This window comes from Bubalus bubalis, chromosome 20 (assembly GCF_019923935.1).
Source record: "Bubalus bubalis isolate 160015118507 breed Murrah chromosome 20, NDDB_SH_1, whole genome shotgun sequence".
Classification (NCBI taxonomy): Eukaryota; Metazoa; Chordata; class Mammalia; order Artiodactyla; family Bovidae; genus Bubalus; species Bubalus bubalis.
This window is the reverse complement of record NC_059176.1, coordinates 29,944,381-29,965,480: the sequence shown is the minus strand read 5'-3', so window position 1 is coordinate 29,965,480 and position 21,100 is coordinate 29,944,381. Positions and strand designations below refer to the sequence as shown.

Here is a 21,100-nt window from a genome sequence, read left to right as displayed (position 1 = left end):
TCTCCCGGCAATCTTGATTCCAGCTTATGCTTCATCCAGTCCAGCGTTTCTCATGATGTACTCTGCATATAAGTTAAATAAGCAGGGTGACAATATACAGCCTTGACGTATTCCTTTCCCAATTTGGAACTTGTTCTCTTGTTCCATGTCCAGTTCTAACCTTTGCTTCTTGACCTGCACACAGATTTCTTAGGAAACAGATCAGGTGGTCTGGTATTCCCATCTCTTTAATTTTATATATAATTTTATCTTTTTAACAAATACATATGTTTTACAGGTACAAATACACATGCACATATATAACTGTTTAAGTCAATTATAAGCTTGGAAACATGATAAGTCTAATTTAGAAAAGTTTTTGTGCACCTGTCTTTGTGGTAATAATTAATTAAAAGGATCAATCCCTAGTCTGGGTTCCTCATAATTTCAAATAGTTAATCTTATTTAGAAAAAATATTTTCTTTGTATTTTTTGTATCAAGCATCTAGCTAATTCAAAAGTATTATCAAATGATTATGAAACAACCGTAAAGAGATGAGGTGTAACTCACTGCTTTTCCTGGCCTGGAAATGTTAAAGATGTTCTATACATATAGTCTGGGTATTAAAAGGACATGAACTTTGGAGCCTAGATGCCTAAATTTAAATCCCAACTCTGTCAGTGCCTATGTAATGCTGGATAATTCTTCCAGTAACAGTTTCCTCACCTAAAAAAATGAGGGTAAATGTTGTTATCTATTTCTAGGGTAAACAAATAAGCTAATCTTTTAAAAGAGTGGTATAGTAATGGCTGACAAATGTCAGCTGTATCAGTGATAAAATTCACAATAATAGTAACAATTGCTAATATTAACTGTTCTATCAGAAGTTGATTCCTAATGATGTTTATACCAGTAGTGCCTTACTGAGCAGGTTTTGACAGAGCTTAAATGATCAGGGGTACAAGCTGAGTTCAAAAAATCAAATCATAACTGATTTTTATTCATGAATTCAAACCTTAAAGTAAGATTAATAAAAACTAAAAATAATTTGATATCATTCCCAGTTAAAAGAGGGGGTATGAAAATAGGATCTAACTCCTGACTGCCCCTAGTATAAAATCAGTAGCCTAAAATAATCAGAATTAGATTTTTTATTAAATTTATTTATTTTAATTAGAGGTTAATTACTTTACAATATTGTGGTTGTTTCTGCCACACATCAACATGAATCAGCCATGGGTGTACATGTTCCAGGGTGTTCAGGTTCCATCCTGAACCTCCCTCCCACCTCCCTCCCTACCCCATCTGTCTTCGTGGTCCCAGAGCCCTGGCTTTGAGCACCCTGCTTCATGCATCAAACTTGCACTGGTCATCTATTTTACATATGGTAATATACATGTTTCAATGCTATTCTCTCAAATCATCCCATCCTCGCCTTCTCTCACAGAGTCCAAAAGTCTGTTCTTTACATCTGTGTCTCTTTTGCTGTCTTGCATGTAGGGTCATCATTACTGTCTTTCTAAATTCCATATATATGCATTAAGATACTGTATTGGTGTCTCTCTTTCTGACTTACTTCACTCTGTATAATAGGCTCCAGTTTTATTCACCTCATTAGAACTGACTCAAATGCGTTCTTTTTATAGCTGAGTAACATTCCATGTGTATATGTACCACAACTTTCTTATCCATTCATCTGCCAATGTACACTGGCTGCTTCCATGTCCCAGCTATTGTAAACAGTGCTGCAGTGAACACTAGGGTACATGTGTCTCTTTCAATTCTGGTTTCCTCGGTGTGGATGCCCAGTAGTGGGATTGCTGGGTCATACGGCAGTTCTAGTTCCTGTTTTTTAGGGAATCTCCACACTGTTCTCCAAAGTGGCTGTACAAGTTTGCATTCCCACCAACAGTATATGAGGGTTCCCTTTTCCCCATACCCTCTCCAGCATTTATTATTTGTAGACTTTTTGATGGCAGCCATTCTGACCGGCATGAGATGGTACCTCATTGTGGTTCCGATTTGCATTTCTCTGATAATGAGTGATGTTGAGCATTTTTTCATGTGTTTGTTAGCCATCTGTATGTCTTCTTTGGAGGAATGCTGTTTAGTTTTTTGGCCCAGTTTTTGACTGGGTCATTTATTTTTCTGGTATTGAGCTGCATGAGCTGCTTGTATATTTTGGAGATTAATTCTTTGCCAGTTGCTTCGGTTGCTATTATTTTCTCCCATTCTGAAGGCAGAATTAGATTTTTAAATGGAAACCAGTTTAGACAAAAGGGAAATAAATCAATAGTTTGTGGAGAAAACAAGATACTTTTTATGAAGACAGTTTAATCATACTCCAGGACTGCCAGATGAATGTCGCCTCTTAAGTTGATTTTCAATTGCACAACACACTGGCTGTGTGAGATACACCCTATCAAGGTGAAAAAGCACACCTTCAAGGGAGTTAGAAAGAAAATTCTTGGAGGAGAAAAGCAGGAAGATCACACCACACTATCAAGAGTGTTGAAACTTGGCCTAATTTATGAAATTTAACCAAGTTTCCCTCCAGCAACTCTAGTCTTCCATATTCTTGAACCACAAGGAATGAGGGGTGGGAGAGGAGGGTGACTTGGGTCACTAATCCAAAAGTAAATAGGAAGGAAGGGTTTTTTGTATATCGAGAGCTCGACACTTAAAATTCTGGATAAAAGATATACTTGATGACTTTAAATAACTATTTGCCAGTGGAAGAAAATTTCACTGTGAAAAATCCAAGTTCAGATAACTCCTGTACTCAACCAATTATTTTGTTCTCTGTAAAATCTTGTCAGTAAAGGTGGGAACCATCTTTGCATAAGTAACCTAGAAGCATGATCATTTTAAACAGAAACACAGGTACACAATCGCTACTGTTTTGTCATTAATGATAGATACAGGGATATCATCTCCCCCAGCTTGGCACCAAGGGCTGAGAGAAGCCCTCCCCAGGAGTGATTGTTGAGGTTATACAAACTTCTAGCTCACAGCATGCAACTCTTTTGCCCAAACATGGTTGTTACATATAATACTTGGGTGATCACACATCCCACATCCAAAGACTGGATGTTATGTTAAAAAGCAACAGGATTCCAGAAAATCAAATATGATATCCACAGAGAGGTGTTTAAGACTCTGGGGAAAATCAACTCAGATATTTAAGAATGTTCAAGAAGGCTTAAAACTGCATGAAAAAGTAAATTATGAAGGAAAAAGGATACAAACAGCAGGGCAGAAAATTTAAAACATTAAATCTGGGTTGTCAAGAGCTAAAATTATGAAGAGAAAATAAAAAGAACTTAGAAAAGACAACCCCCCATGAGATAAGAAGCAAACATACACACATACAGATGGATAGATATAGATATATAATTTAACACCAGCCTCTGCTGCTGCTGCTGCTGCGAAGTCGCTTCAGTCGTGTCCGACTCTGTGCAACCCCATAGACGGCAGTCCACCAGGCTCCACCGTCCCTGGGATTCTCCAGGCAAGAACACTGGAGTGGGTTGCCATTTCCTTCTCCAGTATACAATAAATAAGTAACAAAGTATGAATAAAAATCATTTTCAAAAACAAGCATAACTTTAAATCATTTTAAAAGCCTAAAATCTGACTTAAGAAATCTAAAACATAATTGTCACACAAATGTGACATAAAAATATTTTTAAAAAAATGAAAGTAGCTAAGGTTAAGAATTGACAGGAAACAAAGAAAAGCTAAATATTTTTCAACTGTAATTCTACTGACAAACTAGTGACTATTAACTATCTAAAAAGTTCCCTGCTGGAGACCACTCTTGAGTGTTCCCTGTCAGCCCATCTGAGTTTCTCAAGTTCACTCCATAAACCAGTGAGAAGCAAAAAAAAAAGCAAAGGAACATTCAGCTAACATTCGTTGAATCTGTGTTATTTTTTGATTCACACCCACCCCCTACCCACCACCCTACACTCCCCATCCTGGGCAAACACATTATACTTTCCTCTCCATCACCATCTCACCTACAGCTATCTTTTGTATGTCAGGCTTTTTATTATTTCCACAATTATGTTCTTAAAATATACAGGTAAATGAGGCTGAGATATGACAAGTAAAACACTAAGTGTCTTTCATAACACTTCAACTAGGCATCCAGTAACAACCACAAAAGACTCCTTTCTGTTCTCCATTCAATTCAACAAACATTTATTCAGGCCCTATCATAAAATGTTTTCAGGAAGGAAGGCTTTCACTGGCTTCAAATCCTTGGCCCAGTCAGTCAGATGAGAGGAATACCAACACCTCAGAAAAGATTCAGATCCCAGAGTGTCGTGTGTGTGTGCTTGTCTCCTCAAATAACAGTCCAACTTTCTTCTGAAGTACATCTTATATTCCAAAACACTTCTAATTCAGTTAAAAAAACAATTATTTGAATAATAATTATGGAACAAAGAAAGAAATAAGGATTTCCTAGAAAGCAAATAGCCCAGATATAACTAAAGACTTAATTTGCATAAAGCCTGACCACACAGGGTTCTGCTTCTAGAAACTTTACCATAATGGGATAAATCATTGGTTTGAATCATTCAGTGTCACACACTGTTCTAGATTTCTGGGATATAACAGAAGAAAAACAGGCAAAGATGCCTGTTACACTCTCATGTGATTTTCTTAATCTTATTCAATTTACTAAATAAAGATTTCCCTGAGCCTTTGTGTGTAAATCAAAGTTTTATCAATCAAAAGATATTATAAATTATCAAAGACAGGTCTACAGTATTGAATAAACAATGCAAATGTTTCCTTTGCAAAAGAAAGGACTTTTGGAGAAAATGGACATGTCAAAGATGACTTCACATTTATGTCTTTAAGAATCTCTTTTTGTATTTGGGTATCTAATGAACATTACAGAGAACGGTAATAACAAGCAAGGGTGAAATTTTAAGAAATTATCCTATGGAATTTTCCTAAATATTTATAGGAATGTATATTTTTCAAACTACTTTTTTAAAGATTAAAATGAATTTAGATATAGAGAAAATAACAGGCCAGTTGTTATAAAAGAAAGCTGGAAAATGGATAGTGTTGTTTCCTTTTCAATTTTATGATTTGCTCATTGTGAATTTGCTAGATATATTCCATACACAGTCTACCCACTGATGGATTTAAGCACTCGCTATTAAATGTAACAGTTTATTCTGAAACTTTCTCTTTTAAAACAGAGCAAAAGCCCCAAACCATATGTGTTTGTAATTTTCAAACTGAAGAAAGCAAAGAACCACTATAATTCTAAAATAAAAACTATAAATATTAATGTTAGCAATATTAACAGACAATACTAAAATATTAAAGACAATATTAATCTTAGGAATTTTAACAGACAAGTTCAAATATAAATCTTATATATGTAACTGGGGAAAAGTCTGCCATACTATATACATAAAGACATTAAAAAAATTGATAGAATCTTAAATACCCAAGAACAATTAACAAGTTAAACATATTGTATTAAATCCATATACAAATTGTATTCAGATATTCAGATATTAAATATTGGTGCCCTAGAGTGTTTTTTTATTTATAAGGAAAGATACCAAGTTAGAAGAATCATGAGTCATGACTAGGTGGTCAGGAAAAGCCCTGAGAGAGGGCCAACGTTCAATCACACATTTAATATCCCTAAGAAGTTATTTTCTTAAGAGCCTTAAAAATGTTTAAGTATGAAAAAGCAGTTATCCTATCCGGTTCAAAATTCTTTAGTGTAGATAGAAAAGGGTTTCATTTATCTTAGGAGCTGAAGTAATTAAAAATCCAATCAAATGTTCGATCTGGGTAGGAACTAGAGAATTTTCAGCGCACAGAAGTAATATATAAATTAGATTCAGGGATGTGAGGGACACGATTACCTCCTGAAGTAATGGAACTGAAACAAGATTCCATGGAACTGACCTAAACTTCCAACAAGAATCCACTTTCTGTCCCAGCTAAAAGCACCGGCGTTTGTTTATGCAAACTTAACTAAGAGGAGAAGACAACTGTAGAATTTACATGGAGAGGGAACTCCACAAACTATGTGAAATCACATAATTATTTCACAGGTAGAAAAAGATCTTTCAAAATGGGGATATTTGTAATTAAATAGGGGAAAGTTTAAGAGAGTCAAAAACATCATATTAATGCTTTTATTAATACTTTTTCTTATATATTATGTAAATATAATTAGGCAATTAATTTTAATTTTGGCTTATGTATATGGCAATGGAATACTTAAGAACTTAAATTTTACCATATTTGTGTATCTATAAGTTTCATTTATCAAATGTATAAAAATTACTTAAGAAGATATAAAGGTTTATCAAGCAGGTGATTGCAGTATTTAAAGGAAATCAAATACATTAAAATGTTTGAAAGTATCCAAATAATTGGATTTGCAAAGGATATTAATTCTTCAAAGATTCTTATATGTGATTGTCTCCTAGAGTAAAAATTTAAAATATAAGTTGCACTAGAAAGATTAAGACTAACATCTGAATCTGTAACTTTAAAAACTTGAAAACTAAATTCTAAAACCAATGTAAATATCTGAATAGCCTTCACACAAAAATTATCCCCAAGGCCCTGAACACTTTATATTTAAAACTTGACATAGAAAGTACCGTATGAAAAAAGAAAAGAACAATATGTGAGTTATGATGAGCATATTCATTTATAGAATGAGAACTCTCATTTTGTAATTTATCTGAATTTCTCACCTTTTCGGCCATTAACGTGGTATATTACTATCCTGTTACTTCTGTAATAAACTACCACAAACTTAGCAACTTTGAAAAACACAAATTTATCCTCTCAGAGTTCTGGAGTCCAAAGTCAATTTCACAGAGTTAAAGTCAATGTGTGGTTCTTCTAGAGGTTCTAGGGGAGAATCATTTTTCCTGCCTTTTTCAGCTTCTAGCTTCAACTGTATGGCTTGGCTCAAGACCTGTTTTTCAAATATCACCCCCCACCCCAGTTTCTTCTGTCACATCTCTTCCTATTATTATGCTCGGTCTCCTCCTGTTTTCCCCTCATAACGACCCCAGCATTCCTTGGTTCCCAGCCTGTTTCCTCCTTCAAAGTCAGCAACAGGAATCCAGTCCTTCTTATGCTTGTAATCTTTCCTGCTTCTCAGTCTCATACTTCTGACCTATCCTAGAAGATTCACCACTTTTAGGCGTTTACATGATGGGACTGGCCACCCATGTAAAATTCGTAATTATTACTTTAGAGAATCCAGGATACTCTCCTGACCTCAAAATCCTCAGCCAACATCTGTCAAGTCCCTTCTGCCGTATCATTTGCAGGTTCCAGGAATTAAGATGTGGACTCAGCCATTAAAAAGAATACATTTGAATCAGTTCTAATGAGGTGGATGAAACTGGAGCCTATTATACAGAGTGAAGTAAGCCAGAAAGAAAAACACCAATACAGTATACTAACGCATACATATGGAATTTAGAAAGATGGTAACAATAACCCTGCGTACGAGACAGCAAAAGAGACACTGATGTATAGAACAGTCTTATGGACTCAGTGGGAGAGGGAGAGGGAGGGAAGATTTGGGAGAATGGCACTGAAACATGTATAATATCATGTATGAAACGAGTTGCCAGGCCAGGTTCGATGCACGATACTGGATGCTTGGGGCTAGTGCACTGGGACGACCCAGAGGAATGGTATGGGGAGGGAGGAGGGAGGAGGGTTCAGGATGGGGAACACATGTATACCTGTGGCGGATTCATTTTGATATTTGGCAAAACTAATACAATTTTGTAAAGTTTTAAAAAAAAAAAAAGATGTGAACATCTTTGAGGATCACTATTCAGCCATTATATGTGGCAATTCTATAATTTTCAAAATAAAAGAAAAACATAGGTTTAAAAAAAAACCAGAAAAACAATTATTTAATTGAAGTATAAAATTATAATAGTTCATTCATGGAAAATTCTAAACAAATGATCATACAAAATCAAATTTCTTTTCAAATGGCTTTAGACCCCATTTACTTGCATTATTTTCAACACTGTAATTTCTGAACCTAAAATTCTTACTATTACTTCAACAGTATAATCATCAATAGAAGTCAAGCATAGAGGACTAGGTATAACTCATATATTTGCTTCTTCCAGGCTCAACCTGTGAATATCTTAAGAAAATATGAGCTATAACCTATACATTATTATCATGGGACAATACAATTTCCAAAAAATTATCTCCCTTATTTGCCTACTTGTTTTTTAAATATGACAAGTTTTCTAAGTAATCAAGGATATTGATTTGCAATTTTTCTTTCTGCTAACCACATTATACTTTCTGCAGACCAGAGAATAAAAGATAGTACAACGTGAAACTATGATAATGTTATCTCTCTGCATGTAAGTCAGAGTATTCTGCCTTTGTGATGGTTGCCAAGGGTACAAGAGCTTCAAGGCAGGCCTTTCTGTTTACTTACTTGAATTAATAAGGGTAGCATGAATCACCAAAATAAGTAAAATTATTTGCTGTTTGAAACAAAAACACATACATAAGTATCATGGCACCTTGATTTACACTGACTGGTTGGAAAAATAGAGTGCAAATTATTTTAGATACTATATTCAAAGTCAGATCTAATTAACTGGTTTATGAAATCAATTCTAAATATTGGCTATATCTTAAAGTTACACAGAAACTTTTGATCAAAGGGGATAGTAATCTAATCAAAGTAAGGTTTTTGTTTTTAGCCCAAGAATCCACTTAAAATAGTTATTCAAAGTGACATAGTTAATATATATAATCTGAAGACTCCATGAAATAGATTTGACATGTAAGTTTTGCTTTTATCTTTAAATATACAAGGACATTTGGCCAAAAGGCAACATAATGTCTGCCCTAAGTAAGGTTTTCTTTCTGTTTTTGTCTGTTGCTTGTTTTTAACTTAAAAGTCCACCATTTTTATCAGTAAACATATAATTTAAAGGATTTCCAGGACAACAGACACAACTGGGACTGTCCCAGATAAGTGTGCATCCGGTCACTCTATGTAACTCCACTCAATTAAATTAGTCCATTCTTATTGTATGTTCACTTTTGCTCCATCTTCTTCCCAGAGAATTGAATAAAAGCCAAGATCATGCAAGATCTAGTCTTTCATTCTTTGCAAATCTATGCAAGCTGTTGGATTTCTTTAAATACTCTAAAAATCTACATCCCAGGTGACAATAGGTGCCACAGTGAGTGAAGTCACTCAGTTGTGTCCCACTCTTTGCGACCCCATGGACTATAGCCCACCAAGCTCCTCCATCCATGGGATTCTCGAGGCAAGAGTACTGGAGTGGGTTGCCATTTCCTTCTCCAGAGGACCTTCGTGACCCAGGGAGCGAACCCAGGTCTGCAGCATTGCGGGCAGATGCTTTAGCCCCTGAGCCACCACTGCCTGCCAATAGGTGCCACAGTGGCAGATGGAATTACCATGTATCAAAGGGAAGGGCATAGAACCTTCCTGTCAAGAAACTACTCTAAACCTAAGTAATTTTTTCTCAGCACTGATCACTGATAGAGAAGAGCTGCTGCTGCTGCTGCTAAGTCGCTTCAGTCGTGTCCACCTCTGTGCGACGCCATAGACGGCAGCCCACCAGGCTCCCCCGTCCCTGGGATTCTCCAGGCAAGAACACTGGAGTGGGTTGCCATTTCCTTCTCCAATGCATGAAAGTGAAAAGTGAAAGTGAAGTCGCTCAGTCGTGTCCGACTCCTAGTGACCCCATGGACTGCAGCCTACCAGGCCCCTCCGTCCATGGGATTTTCCAGGCAAGAGTACTGGAGTTGGTTGCCATTGCCTTCTCCGAGAGAAGAGCTAGGCATGAGCAATTCACTTAACTACTCCTTGAACAGCAACTGATGCTATGTTCTCCTAATTCAAGATGGGTTATCTCAAAATAAGGCTTACAGGCATAGTACTTACACTAGGAAACATCTAGTAAATTCAGATTTCTACTACAGCCAGATAGGTCTTTGCCTTCTTGTCACCCAAGAGATCACCAGTGAGAAATGTCAAAAGAGAATTCCCTAGGAACTTGTCCATTACACTAAAGCTGCAAAGTCCAAAATATATCAAAGACCGGCAATATTTCAGGTACATTTCCAATCCATCAGGGCTGAATATAACTACGTTCCTATATGCTTCCCAACAGTCATTCAGGGCAGGAACCCTTAGTATAAAACTAAGTTATGTCATACTTTAAATCAAATCATGTCCACTTATACAAGCAATTACATTTCTGTAAAGCCTAAAGACAGTACAATTAGTCTACACAGGAAGTGCTGGCCTTAGCCCTGTACACAGACAATGCAAAGGAGAAATTCACAATCCAGACTGAACTAAAGTGGAAAGGAAAACTTCCATGTAGCCTGCAATTGATTATGTATAAGTGCGAGTTTACCTTATGGTAGGCTAATTCATAAGTGACCAAAAATAGACAAATACATTAAATTTATAGAAAAGAGGAATCATACATGCAAACCACAATCCTTAGCATATGCACACAGTCAATCCACATACTTCTCAAATGAAAAGCAACCACTGACAGGCAGTTTTCTTAAGACCCTTAACTATTTTCTCAGAATTCTCACAATCAGTGTCCTATTTAAGAAGAAATGATTCATTGATTTTCATAGGTAGCTAAGATACTTTACATCCACTAGTCTTGAGCCACACTTGACCAATACATATTCTTATCATAATCGCTTCTTCCAAAACACCTCCATGTCCACATTTCCTAGGAAGGAAGTGCTGTGAACCAACCCAGGAAATTTAATCACAGAGGATAATTAACTTCTCTGGATAAACAACAGTGGTGTCTGGAAATTTATAAAGATGGGTGAGGATTGGCTATCCTTACATCTTCTTACCGGAGTACAATGAAAGCAAACACCAAACCAGATTCTACTACGTACATATTTATTTAAATAAATAAATATATAAATAACAAGTAGATACACTGCAGTTTATATGACTCCTCAAGGGTAATCCATGTTTCTAACATATCACTACTTCAGGCAATCACATATCTCTAAAGGCCCTAATATCCCCAAAGAGAGTCCATATTTCATGTCCCTTATGCGTATCTTGCCACTGATAAGATGGGGGACATGCAGTCGTATCCCCCAAAGTGGTTAGAATCTCAGCTGACCTGACCACTAACTGGGATGTGAACCAAAATAAGGCAAGTCTTCTAGACTAAGAAATAATTTAAACTAACAGAACTAATATCACACTGTCAAAGCTGAAGTGTTTTTAAGTAGGGAGTTTAATGTAAGGGAGTTTAACATTCCCCTCCCTCTCAATTTGGTCATTTCAGACTCTGTATAGACCTATGGCCATTCCAGCTCTCCCTGTTCTTAGGATTACCTACAGTGATGGGAAAAAAGAATTGAGTGGTTTTGCTTTTTACTTAATAGTTACATGATTGGAGTAGTAAATGATTTAACCTCTCTGACCCTTATTCAGCTCCTTCAACCTTAAAATGGAGAGAAAATGACTATCACAAAGAGCTACTGTGAAAATCAGACATGACAAATGCCAAGAAGCTAAGATACAGACAGGCACATAGAGTCCGTGCCAGGAAGGTGTGGCTCCTGGAGGCTCCCTTTTGTGGGCGTCTGTTACCACGAGCAGAACCCTTCCTGAAACTCTCACGGTCAAGTCCTCACGGAGTTGCTATTGGAACCCCTCATCTGTGACATTCTGAAAACTTCTCAAAAGGACTACCTGCATGTAAAAAGCCACTTCCAGACCCCTCCCAACCGCTTCCCCTGATGGGACCAATCCTGCTGACAGAATCCGTAAGGGGTCAGGGCTGTGCTGCCACCCGTCCTCAGGTGCCACTAGTCTCTCACTGTTGGTAACCTACTCGAATCTTCTCAGTCACCCTGGATTCAAGGCCATCACCACAGCTTAGCTGCCACCCTTTTTGTACCCAACCATTCCCTCAATTCCTTCCTGCTTTTAACAATGCTGAAAACCATAGTGGCTTGTGGCTCATTTTTTCATGATCATATTCGTATTTTTCCTTCATTTCACGACATGTATGCAAAAAAAAAAAAATGACTGCTGACAATTATGAAGCAAGGAATTCAGACATTTTTGAAACTGTGCCTAAATACAAGCAGTAAATTCAACAAATTCCTCAACAATCAGTGACCTAGAGAGAATAAAAGCCAATGAACCAGTGCAGCAATGAAAAGTACATAACTTTTTTTCCTTTTCACTAAAATAAGTTGAACAAAATCTGTGTGTGATTGCATATTTAAAAATCTAATCTTCATATTTGCCAACATTGCTTAGCTGCTGTATCAACTGTCTAGCTTTTGTCTAATACACCCTTTGTGAAACTCTGGAAGAAATCTCTATATAGGAAATTATAAATTTGGACAGGCATAACTGTGTCTCAATATGTAGTATTCTTATACCAATTTTCACCTTTTTAAGTATATAAATTGTAAGAAATTCCAAAATGGCCACAGTGGCCATGTAATTAAAGGCCTTATTTACTTAATTATCTGTTTTCTGTGAGGCTAGAAAGACAAAGTAAGAAACAGCATAATGTGGGTTTCTCTGCTGCCAAATAACTTCAAGTGGTGCTGTCATTATTGGTTTTTAATGGGAAAAAAATATTTGGTTGACAGTATCAGAGGAATTCCTGGGGGAAATTTCACATATTCTTGTAGATGGAAAAGAACTTTTAATATCTGTGAGCAAGACAACCATTTTCTCTGTATCTAAGTTCTATCAAAAGAAAGAAAAAGTCGATGGACTTTTTCTTTTTGTTTTATGTTGTTCTAACATATTTCAGCCTCAAGGAAAGACTTAAGAAACTTAAATCTTATTTTCAAAACATCTCTAGAATAATATTGGGGACATTAAAAGATGAGCACTATCTTTAAAAGCATCCTATATTTTTAACCTGTATTTCCACATTTGGGCTTAGATCTTACAGATGAACTGAGGTGACTATCCAAAGTCAAAAACATTAGCTATTTTCAACACACAAAAACAATGCAAACAAGTATATTTTTAAAAAGAACCTCTATGTTATGATCAACTCCAATGGAACTGAATTTTACTCATTTCTACTCCAATCTGAGTCCAGCCCTGCTACCTTGATGATTATACTAGTCTTTCACTATAGCTTGAGAACGTATCAGGAAAAGGAGCATTGTCAAGGCTATATATTGTCACCCTGCTTATTTAACTTCTATGCAGAGTACATTATGAGAAACGCTGGGCTGGAAGAAGCACAAGCTGGAATCAAGATTGCCGGGAGAAATATCAATAATCTCAGATACACAGATGACACCACCCTTATGGCAGAAAGTGAAGAGGAACTAAAGAGCCTCTTGATGAAAGTGAAAGAGGAGAGTGAAAAAGTTGGCTTAAAGCTCAATATTCAGAAAACTAAGATAATGCCATCGGGTCCCATCACTTCATGGCAAAGAGATGGGGAAACAGTGGAAACAGTGGCTGACTTTTTGGGGGGCTCCAAAATCACTGCAGATGGTGATTGCAGCCATAAAATTAAAGATGTTTACTCCTTGGAAGGAAAGTTATGACCAACCTAGACAGCATATTAAAAAGCAGAGACCTTTGTCAACAAAGGTCCATTGAGTCAAGGCTATGGTTTTTCCAGTAGTCATGTATGGATGTGAGAGTTGGACTGTGAAGAAAGCTGAGTGCAGAAGAATTGATGCTTTTGAACTGTGATGTTGGAGAAGATTCTTGAGAGTCCCTTGGACTGCAAGGAGATCCAACCAGTCCATCCTAAAGGAGATCAGTCCTGGGTTTTCACTGGAAGGACTGATGTTGAAGCTGAAACTCCAATACTTTGGCCACCTGATGCAAAGAGCTGACTCATTTGAAAAGACCCTGATGCTGGGAAAGATTGAGGGCAGGAGGAGAAGGGGACGACAGAGAATAAGATGGCTGGATGGCATCACCAACTCAATGGACATGAGTTTGGGTGAACTCGGGGAGTTGGTGATGGACAGGGAGGCCTGACGTGCTGCAGTTCATGGGGTCACAGTCAGACACGACTGAACAACTGAACTGAACTGAGAACTTATTCAATGATTCTTGTGTAATACACATCAATATATAGGTTTCATATAATTATGCATTCCACTTTTTTTCTTCAAAGGCTGGATGAATAACTACTGATCATTGTTGTCTGAAGGTTTTATAATGGAGCATGAACTTCCATGAGTGTTAAGTAGTAGCTGGTGAAAAGATCTGGAGAAAGACTTGTGACTGGCTTAGCCAAACTTCTATCTTAACTGTTCCCCAGTAAAATCGCCTCTAGCCCCAGTCTAACACTTCTGCATGTGCACAACTATGTTACTATCAGCTATTCATCAGATGTAACAGTTTAGCAAACTAGCTCTAGATGCTAGCAAGACAGCAAAATGTGATCTCTATAAGCCATTTCCAAGTGTGTTCCTCCTCACATCAATGATTAATTTGCAAAATAACTTTTTATTTGTCTTGAGGACCAGATCTGAGAATTATTATACTGTCAAATGGGGTACCATCACCTGTTTTATTTTGCTTTTTATCAAACGAGATATCATTGGAATTCCACTTGCAATTGAAAAGGAATTAAATCAACTTGTCAAAAATAATAAAAAGCAATATAATGATCTTTATCAACATTTGTGTTTTTCATTTGATAATAATCAAATGGCTCCTTGACAAATTTTGAGAGGTTGAAAATTGAGAGGCAGTATCAAAAAGCAACTACTCATAACATTTGCCCTATTGTAGAGGGCAAGGGAAAAAAATGTTACCTTGGCCTTAGGGCCATATTGCTTTTTAATACAACTTTAATTTTATATTGAGATAAGAACAAGACAACAGAGTTTACATTTCTTTTGTTAATAAAACAGTATGCTAGTCTATAAAGCCTCACATATCAGATCAGATCAGATCAGATCAGTCGCTCAGTCGTGTCCGACTCTTTGCGACCCCGTGAGGCGCAGCACGCCAGGCCTCCCTGTCCATCCCCAACTCCCGGAGTTCACTGAGACTCACGTCCATCGAGTCCGTGATGCCATCCAGCCATCTCATCCTCTGTCGTCCCCTTCTCCTGCCCCCAATCCCTCCCAGCATCAGAGTCTTTTCCAATGAGTCAACTCTTTGCATGAGGTGGCCAAAGTACTGGAGTTTCAGCTTTAGCATCATTCCTTCCAAAGAAATCCCAGGGCTGTAATACTATTTATTAGTCACCTATATACCGACAGTATATTTAATCGTTTACACATATTATCTTTACTCTTCAAAGTAATCTTAGATAAGTGACAACCATACATTTATAGGATTTTGATTTGTCTAGTAAGGTCATTAAAAGGCATCCATGAATAAATAGTGAAGACCTACATACAATCATCTCACAAATAGAGTAAAAGTAATTGGCAAAATAAAGTTTCAAATCTCCCTTAACGGTTATGACAGGAGATTGGTGATACAGAGCAACACATTCATAAAGTACTAATAGTTTCCAGCTCCGCCTCTAACCTCCTCTCTCACATACACACAGACTATAGCTGGCACAGAAAAGTCTTTCCAATTTATTTTAATCCTGGAGCTAAAGATTTAAAGTAATTCATATATTTGTCAAAACAGCCAATTGTCCAATTCTCCCAGCCCAAAGTTTGGAAGGCTTACTCAAATATTTCCTTGGGAAAAGTGTTCAACAGCATACACTGATATGAAAAGGTTTTTAGTTCTGTGTATTGATAGAAAAAACATAAAGCAGAGTTTCTCTTTTGCATTATAAGATATATAATGAGGCCTCAATTTTGCAGCCTATAATGCAAATTATAAAACAATACTTTAACATATGGTGGCTATACACAGATAATTAGGCTTTCAAAATTATGTTTCAAAACACCCTTAGATACTTAGACAATATACTACATATGTATATAGTAGACATGTATTAACAGGCATTACATATATATCAAAATATAATCTTATTGTAAACTAAACTTGAAAATTTTAAATACACCGTATTAAAGCATTATATTACTTTAAGAATCACGTAATGAACTGACACATTCTATACTTCATCATTAAATTAGAAATAACAGAAATGATGACAATTGTAAATTGACAATGATGACAGTATAAATGATGACAATACAGTGATGATAAATGTAAATTCTGAATAAAAATATACAAACCTACAACCCAAACATCTATTTGCTTAAAAGGATTTTGTTGGTCTATGTGTGCTGACCTGGTCAAACAGCTAGTCACTCCCAGTTTCTTCAATCTGTGTAGAAGTAGCATAGCTAAAATTAACAATAAAAATTAAAGTGACACTACAAGTGTTAAGAAAACAGTTTATAATTAAGAAAGCAAAACAACTATAAACAGAGCACAGCTGCTTTCAAACTAAGACACTATCCTTTATTATACCTTTAATGAGCTCTCTTCCCTAAAATTTCACTTCTTAGTTCCCTTGGTCAGAAAAATGACTATGCAAAGTGAAAATATGCCAGGAGCCTTAGAGATGCTATTACTTCATTTAAGTAAGTTCAAAAGGGAAATAGGACTTGTCTATCTAGTAAGATAACAGGCAAAATGAACGGATAGTCCTATTAATTGCATTCCACATCCCTAAATTAATACTGCTTGTTTTTAAAAAGTGTGTGTGTGTGCACATAGATGCACATATTCAAGGTTCTTTTGATAGTAGACAGTAACAATGTTTCAAAATGAAGTCAATTACTGTAACCATTTTTTTACCCTCCAGAAAACAATAGTCATGAATACTATCTAACATGATATATATATCTTCATATACAACCAGCCTTCAAGGTTACATGCTTACAAAGTAAAGAAATAAGCGTAATATAGAGAAAACATGAAACTAATATTTCCCCAAAGATACTGTCTCTATATTCATAAAGTGTTACATACCAAGATGTATGTGACACTTTAGATTTTTCACCTAAACTATTTTAAAAAAATCAACTGAATCACTTTGCTGTATACCTGAAACACACTGTAAATGAACTATGCTCCAATATAATATAAAAACTATATTAAATATTAAAAATATTTTTTAAAATTCTTTAGCTATATAATTCAGTACATACTTAGGGTACATTTATCTTAAAATCAGAATATTTTTGCTCAATTACCATCAAAAATTTTTAAGCATAATCATGTATCTGCCACTTAGCAAACCTACATGATTAACGAAAAACCATAAGTTCTAAGTAATAGCAACAATAACTTAAAATACTATTTCTCAGAGACGGACCTCTCTTATTTAGCTCATTCCACAGTTGTCCATCCCACGGAAATTGTCCCATGAATGTTGCTGATAGAAACTGAACTGTCAGCTAATACTTCCAAAGATTTAAGATACTCTGATCTCTGTTAGTATTTAGGAAACTCTCAAAGCTATCACGTGAAAACCTTCTTAACATGTTACAACGCAATGAATATGGAGGGCTCGGAAAATCTAGAGAAATCTGCTGAGAACTCTACAGGACTCCATTCTACATAGTAAACTGTAAATGACTTCTAAATCCCAGCACTGTCCTAAAACATTCATTTCTCTCCCTTCCTCCATTTCTTTTTCTCTCCTGTCATCCTATCTCTGAGTTAGTATCTTGAGAGAGTAATTCAAGAGAATCTGAAATAAGGGACAAAGAAATTCTTCCCATTTCCTTGACTCCACACTGACCCCCTTCTCCATTTCTGTCTCTGCTATCCTGTGATGGATACTCAGCCCTCTTAATCTTGAGGAATAATTGTATCTCAAGATAGATGACAGAAAACAGATAGATGAAAATTTTTCCTACTGAGTACTTAATTACAGTATCCTGTATATAAATAACTCTCAAATCCACACACATCTCTAAATCTCTCTCTTTACCACAACATTCCCCCCCCTGCAAAAAAAAAAAAAAAATAGTGTAAGTGAGATCTTTATTCGGCTATCCCAAACAAACTCTCAAACTCTTAGAGACAGAACTAGAATAAATAGAAAAGGAAGGGGTTCCCCTTGTAAATCAGTCACCAGGACTGGTGATTTCCCTTTGCCAGTGTTTCTCCAGGTCTCTCCTCCAGAGCTTTGGCTCAGGATTCTACTAGCTCATGAACTCCAGTTTTCCTTCTGCCATAACATTTTTGGCCTTCTAAAACATATTCCACAAAGCAAATCCATCTTTCAGCTGTCCTTGATTTGATGTCTCTGTGTAGAAGATACAGAGACTCCTAGTAATTTGAGTTCATCTTAATTGAAAAGCCTTTTCATAATTTTACTTTCTCTAAATATTCTAGTCACTATCCTCAGGTCCTCTGTATTCCATAGGTACTTTCTGCTGCTCTCCAGAACACATATCATCCCCTCCACAAAGCATTCCTCTTGGTAGTTACAGAGATAAGAATTCACTCTTCATTCAATTTCTAGTCTCAAACCTCTTGAAACATGCATATTTCTCCTCATTCTAAATTCCATCAAGGTGTGGCTATACGCATGTGTGTATGTGTGTGTGTGCGGGTGTGTGCACAGGCACGCCCTTTAAAAACTGTTCAAAGATAGTCTGTCCATATTAATTTGACCCAATGAATATTATCTGTAACTCACTTGCTTTCAGCTAAAATTCTATACAATCACATTAGCTCTTTAAGAAACTTTATCTTAGGTTCTTTATGTGCTTATTCAGTATTGTCCTTTAATTAACTGGCTTGCACTCCAATGGAAATTGTTGTAGACTGCAACTTCCATTAAGGGAAGGCTTTCAGTGCCCAGGAGCAGGCTCCTGTTAACCTGCAACGGACACTTCACAGTATTGATGCTGCTGCTGCTGCTGCCAAGTCGCTTTCAGTCGTGTCCGACTCTGTGCGACCCCATAGACGGCAGCCCACCAGGCTCCGCAGTCCCTGGGATTCTCCAGGCAAGAGTACTGGAGGGGTTGCCATTGCCTTCTCCAACAGTATTGATGAGGAGAAGGCATATGATAGGACTTAAAACAGAATTAGGCAGTATCTGCCATTTACGTGGAAGATGCAAAAAACTAAGAGTCACACGTATTATAAAATGTCACTCCGTTCAATAAACAAAAACTCCTGACACTCCCTGTTAACTTAGTCTGGCCTCCAGAACTTTTACAACTTTTAGACTAGTGATTTCTCCCTAGGGATTTTTCCTAATATTTCTGTGCTCAGTGCTACAATTCACAACACATAGGTTTAGCAAATTCTGTTCCAAACAGTTTAAAGAAAGCTTTCATGATTATTCAAGGGACCTTTATAAGGCAAGTACCAGTCAGTCCTTCAGGGTTGAAATTCAGCACCTTTAGAGACCTCTGTCTCCACCCAGAAACCCTTGCTGTTTACACTAAGAAGACTGGCGCCATGGCCCCCTTTCCTTTACACTCTTATCACCCCCTTCCATGCGACTCCCCTGTGGACCGCCACAGAAACAACCTGAAATTCAGAATCGCACTATAAACAGCGATAGGCGGGCCAGGTCTCCTCCCTGGGCGGCATGGTCCAGGATAATGGCTCTTTTTCCACCCTGCCTTTGGTGGCCGCTGTCCAAAGTCCCACAGCCTCAAACTTAGGGGCACAGCCAGCCTGGGGTGCTCCTGGACAGAACCCCTCCCATTCACATGCCTGTGTCCTGGCTCCAAAGCTCCACTATCAGTGCCCTGGGAATCAAAATCCAGAAGGCTGCAACTTTCAGATTTATCACTGAAAAAATTGCACCCATGTTCAGAGTTGTGAATAGAAGACCACAAGGAGGTGGGGAGCTGTGGTCTGGTCATTTGTTTTCACAGCTGGCCGAGTCAATCATTCTCTCTTAAAAGCTTATTTGACAGGTGAGAAATTCCTCCTCTCTAGATCATTCCAGGAACTCCTCAGCATCAATCTGAGCTGGGAGAGGGGCCTGAAGGGGAAGGGAGTGGTGCTGAAATAGTGCTGAGCACGTCCCCGGGGAAACTCTAGTGCAGGAAGGAGATTTCGGCGCCAGGAATGTGCTGGTCCAGGGTCCAGAGCGAAGAGAGGGGAGAGCCGGGAAGTCTTTACTGAGAGGGAGAGGTGAGACCAGAAAATAGAAGATACCTGGAAATGTCCTGAAAGGGATGGAATTGGGGAAGAAGGATGCAGACTGGAGAGAAATCGGGAATAGAAAGAGGTTGGGGCAAGGGGAGAACTGGACAACACGAAGTGCAGAGCCTCGGATGCGGGCATCCAACCTCGGCCGGTGTGGGACCCTTCCAGAGCGCCGGCTAGGCTGGCTGCCGGCCGAGCCCCCGGAGCCGGAAAGTTGGCGCGGCGAGGGGCGGCCGGAGGGCAGTGCCCCCAGCGCGGCGGGGAGGCGCCGGGCTCAGAGTCGCGCGGCGCCTTACCTTCTGGTCGACGATAGAGCAAGCCATCTCGCGGACGTGCGCCAGGCTGTAGTCCCCGGACGAGTCCTGCAGCAGCAGCACCGGCTCGCGGCTCAAGCCGATCTGCAGATGGAAGGAGATGCCCCCGGCCGGGGCCGCGACGGGACTTAGGAACGGCGCGGGCCCCGGCCCGGACCCCGGGACCAGCGCGGCCGCCGCCGCCGCCGCTGCTGCCGCCACGGGCAGCAGCGGGCTGGGCGGCCGCAGGACCGGAGGGGCGCTCATCGCTCGGCCAGGCGCGCCGAGGGCCGCGGGGCCCGGCGGCTGAAAAGTTTTGCTGCCGCCGAGCTGGGAGCTTCTTTCTTCAAGAGTCGAGGCGGAAAATAAAAACTTTCCGGAAAAGTCCCCGCGCGGGGGGAAGGGCGAGGGATGAGGATCGGGAGGGGAGGGGGTGGAGAGAAAATGGCCGAGGCGGGAGGGCTGCGCCGCCGGCAGCGCGGGCGGCGCCGCCGCGCGGAGGAGCAGCAGCTGCGGCGCGCGCGGAGGGACGGGGCGACGGGTCTGCGAGGCCGGGGCGCCGGGCGGGGGCGGGGAAGGGGGCGCGAGGGGCGGGGTAGGGGAGCGAGGGGCGGGCACTGCGGAGCCACCACCCGGCGGGCGCCGGAGCCGCAAGAGCCGCGGCCGCGCGGCCGCACTGGCCAC

The 21,100-nt window shown here is 38.8% G+C and overlaps 1 protein-coding gene across 2 annotated transcripts in view; it reads right to left on the bottom strand.

Annotated features, from left to right (window-relative positions):
- PRKD1 (protein kinase D1) overlaps positions 1 to 20,896 on the bottom strand; it is a 343,077-nt gene extending 322,181 nt beyond the window's left edge. The window contains exon 1 of one of the 2 annotated variants that reach the window (XM_006063760.4): positions 20,420 to 20,896. In XM_006063760.4, the coding sequence (XP_006063822.2) occupies positions 20,420 to 20,683 (264 nt within the window). In that variant the 5' untranslated portion in view covers positions 20,684 to 20,896. The remainder of the gene's footprint in view (positions 1 to 20,419) is intronic. The other variant, XM_006063761.4, reaches the window with a different exon arrangement.
- Between the last annotated feature and the right edge of the window lie 204 nt (positions 20,897 to 21,100).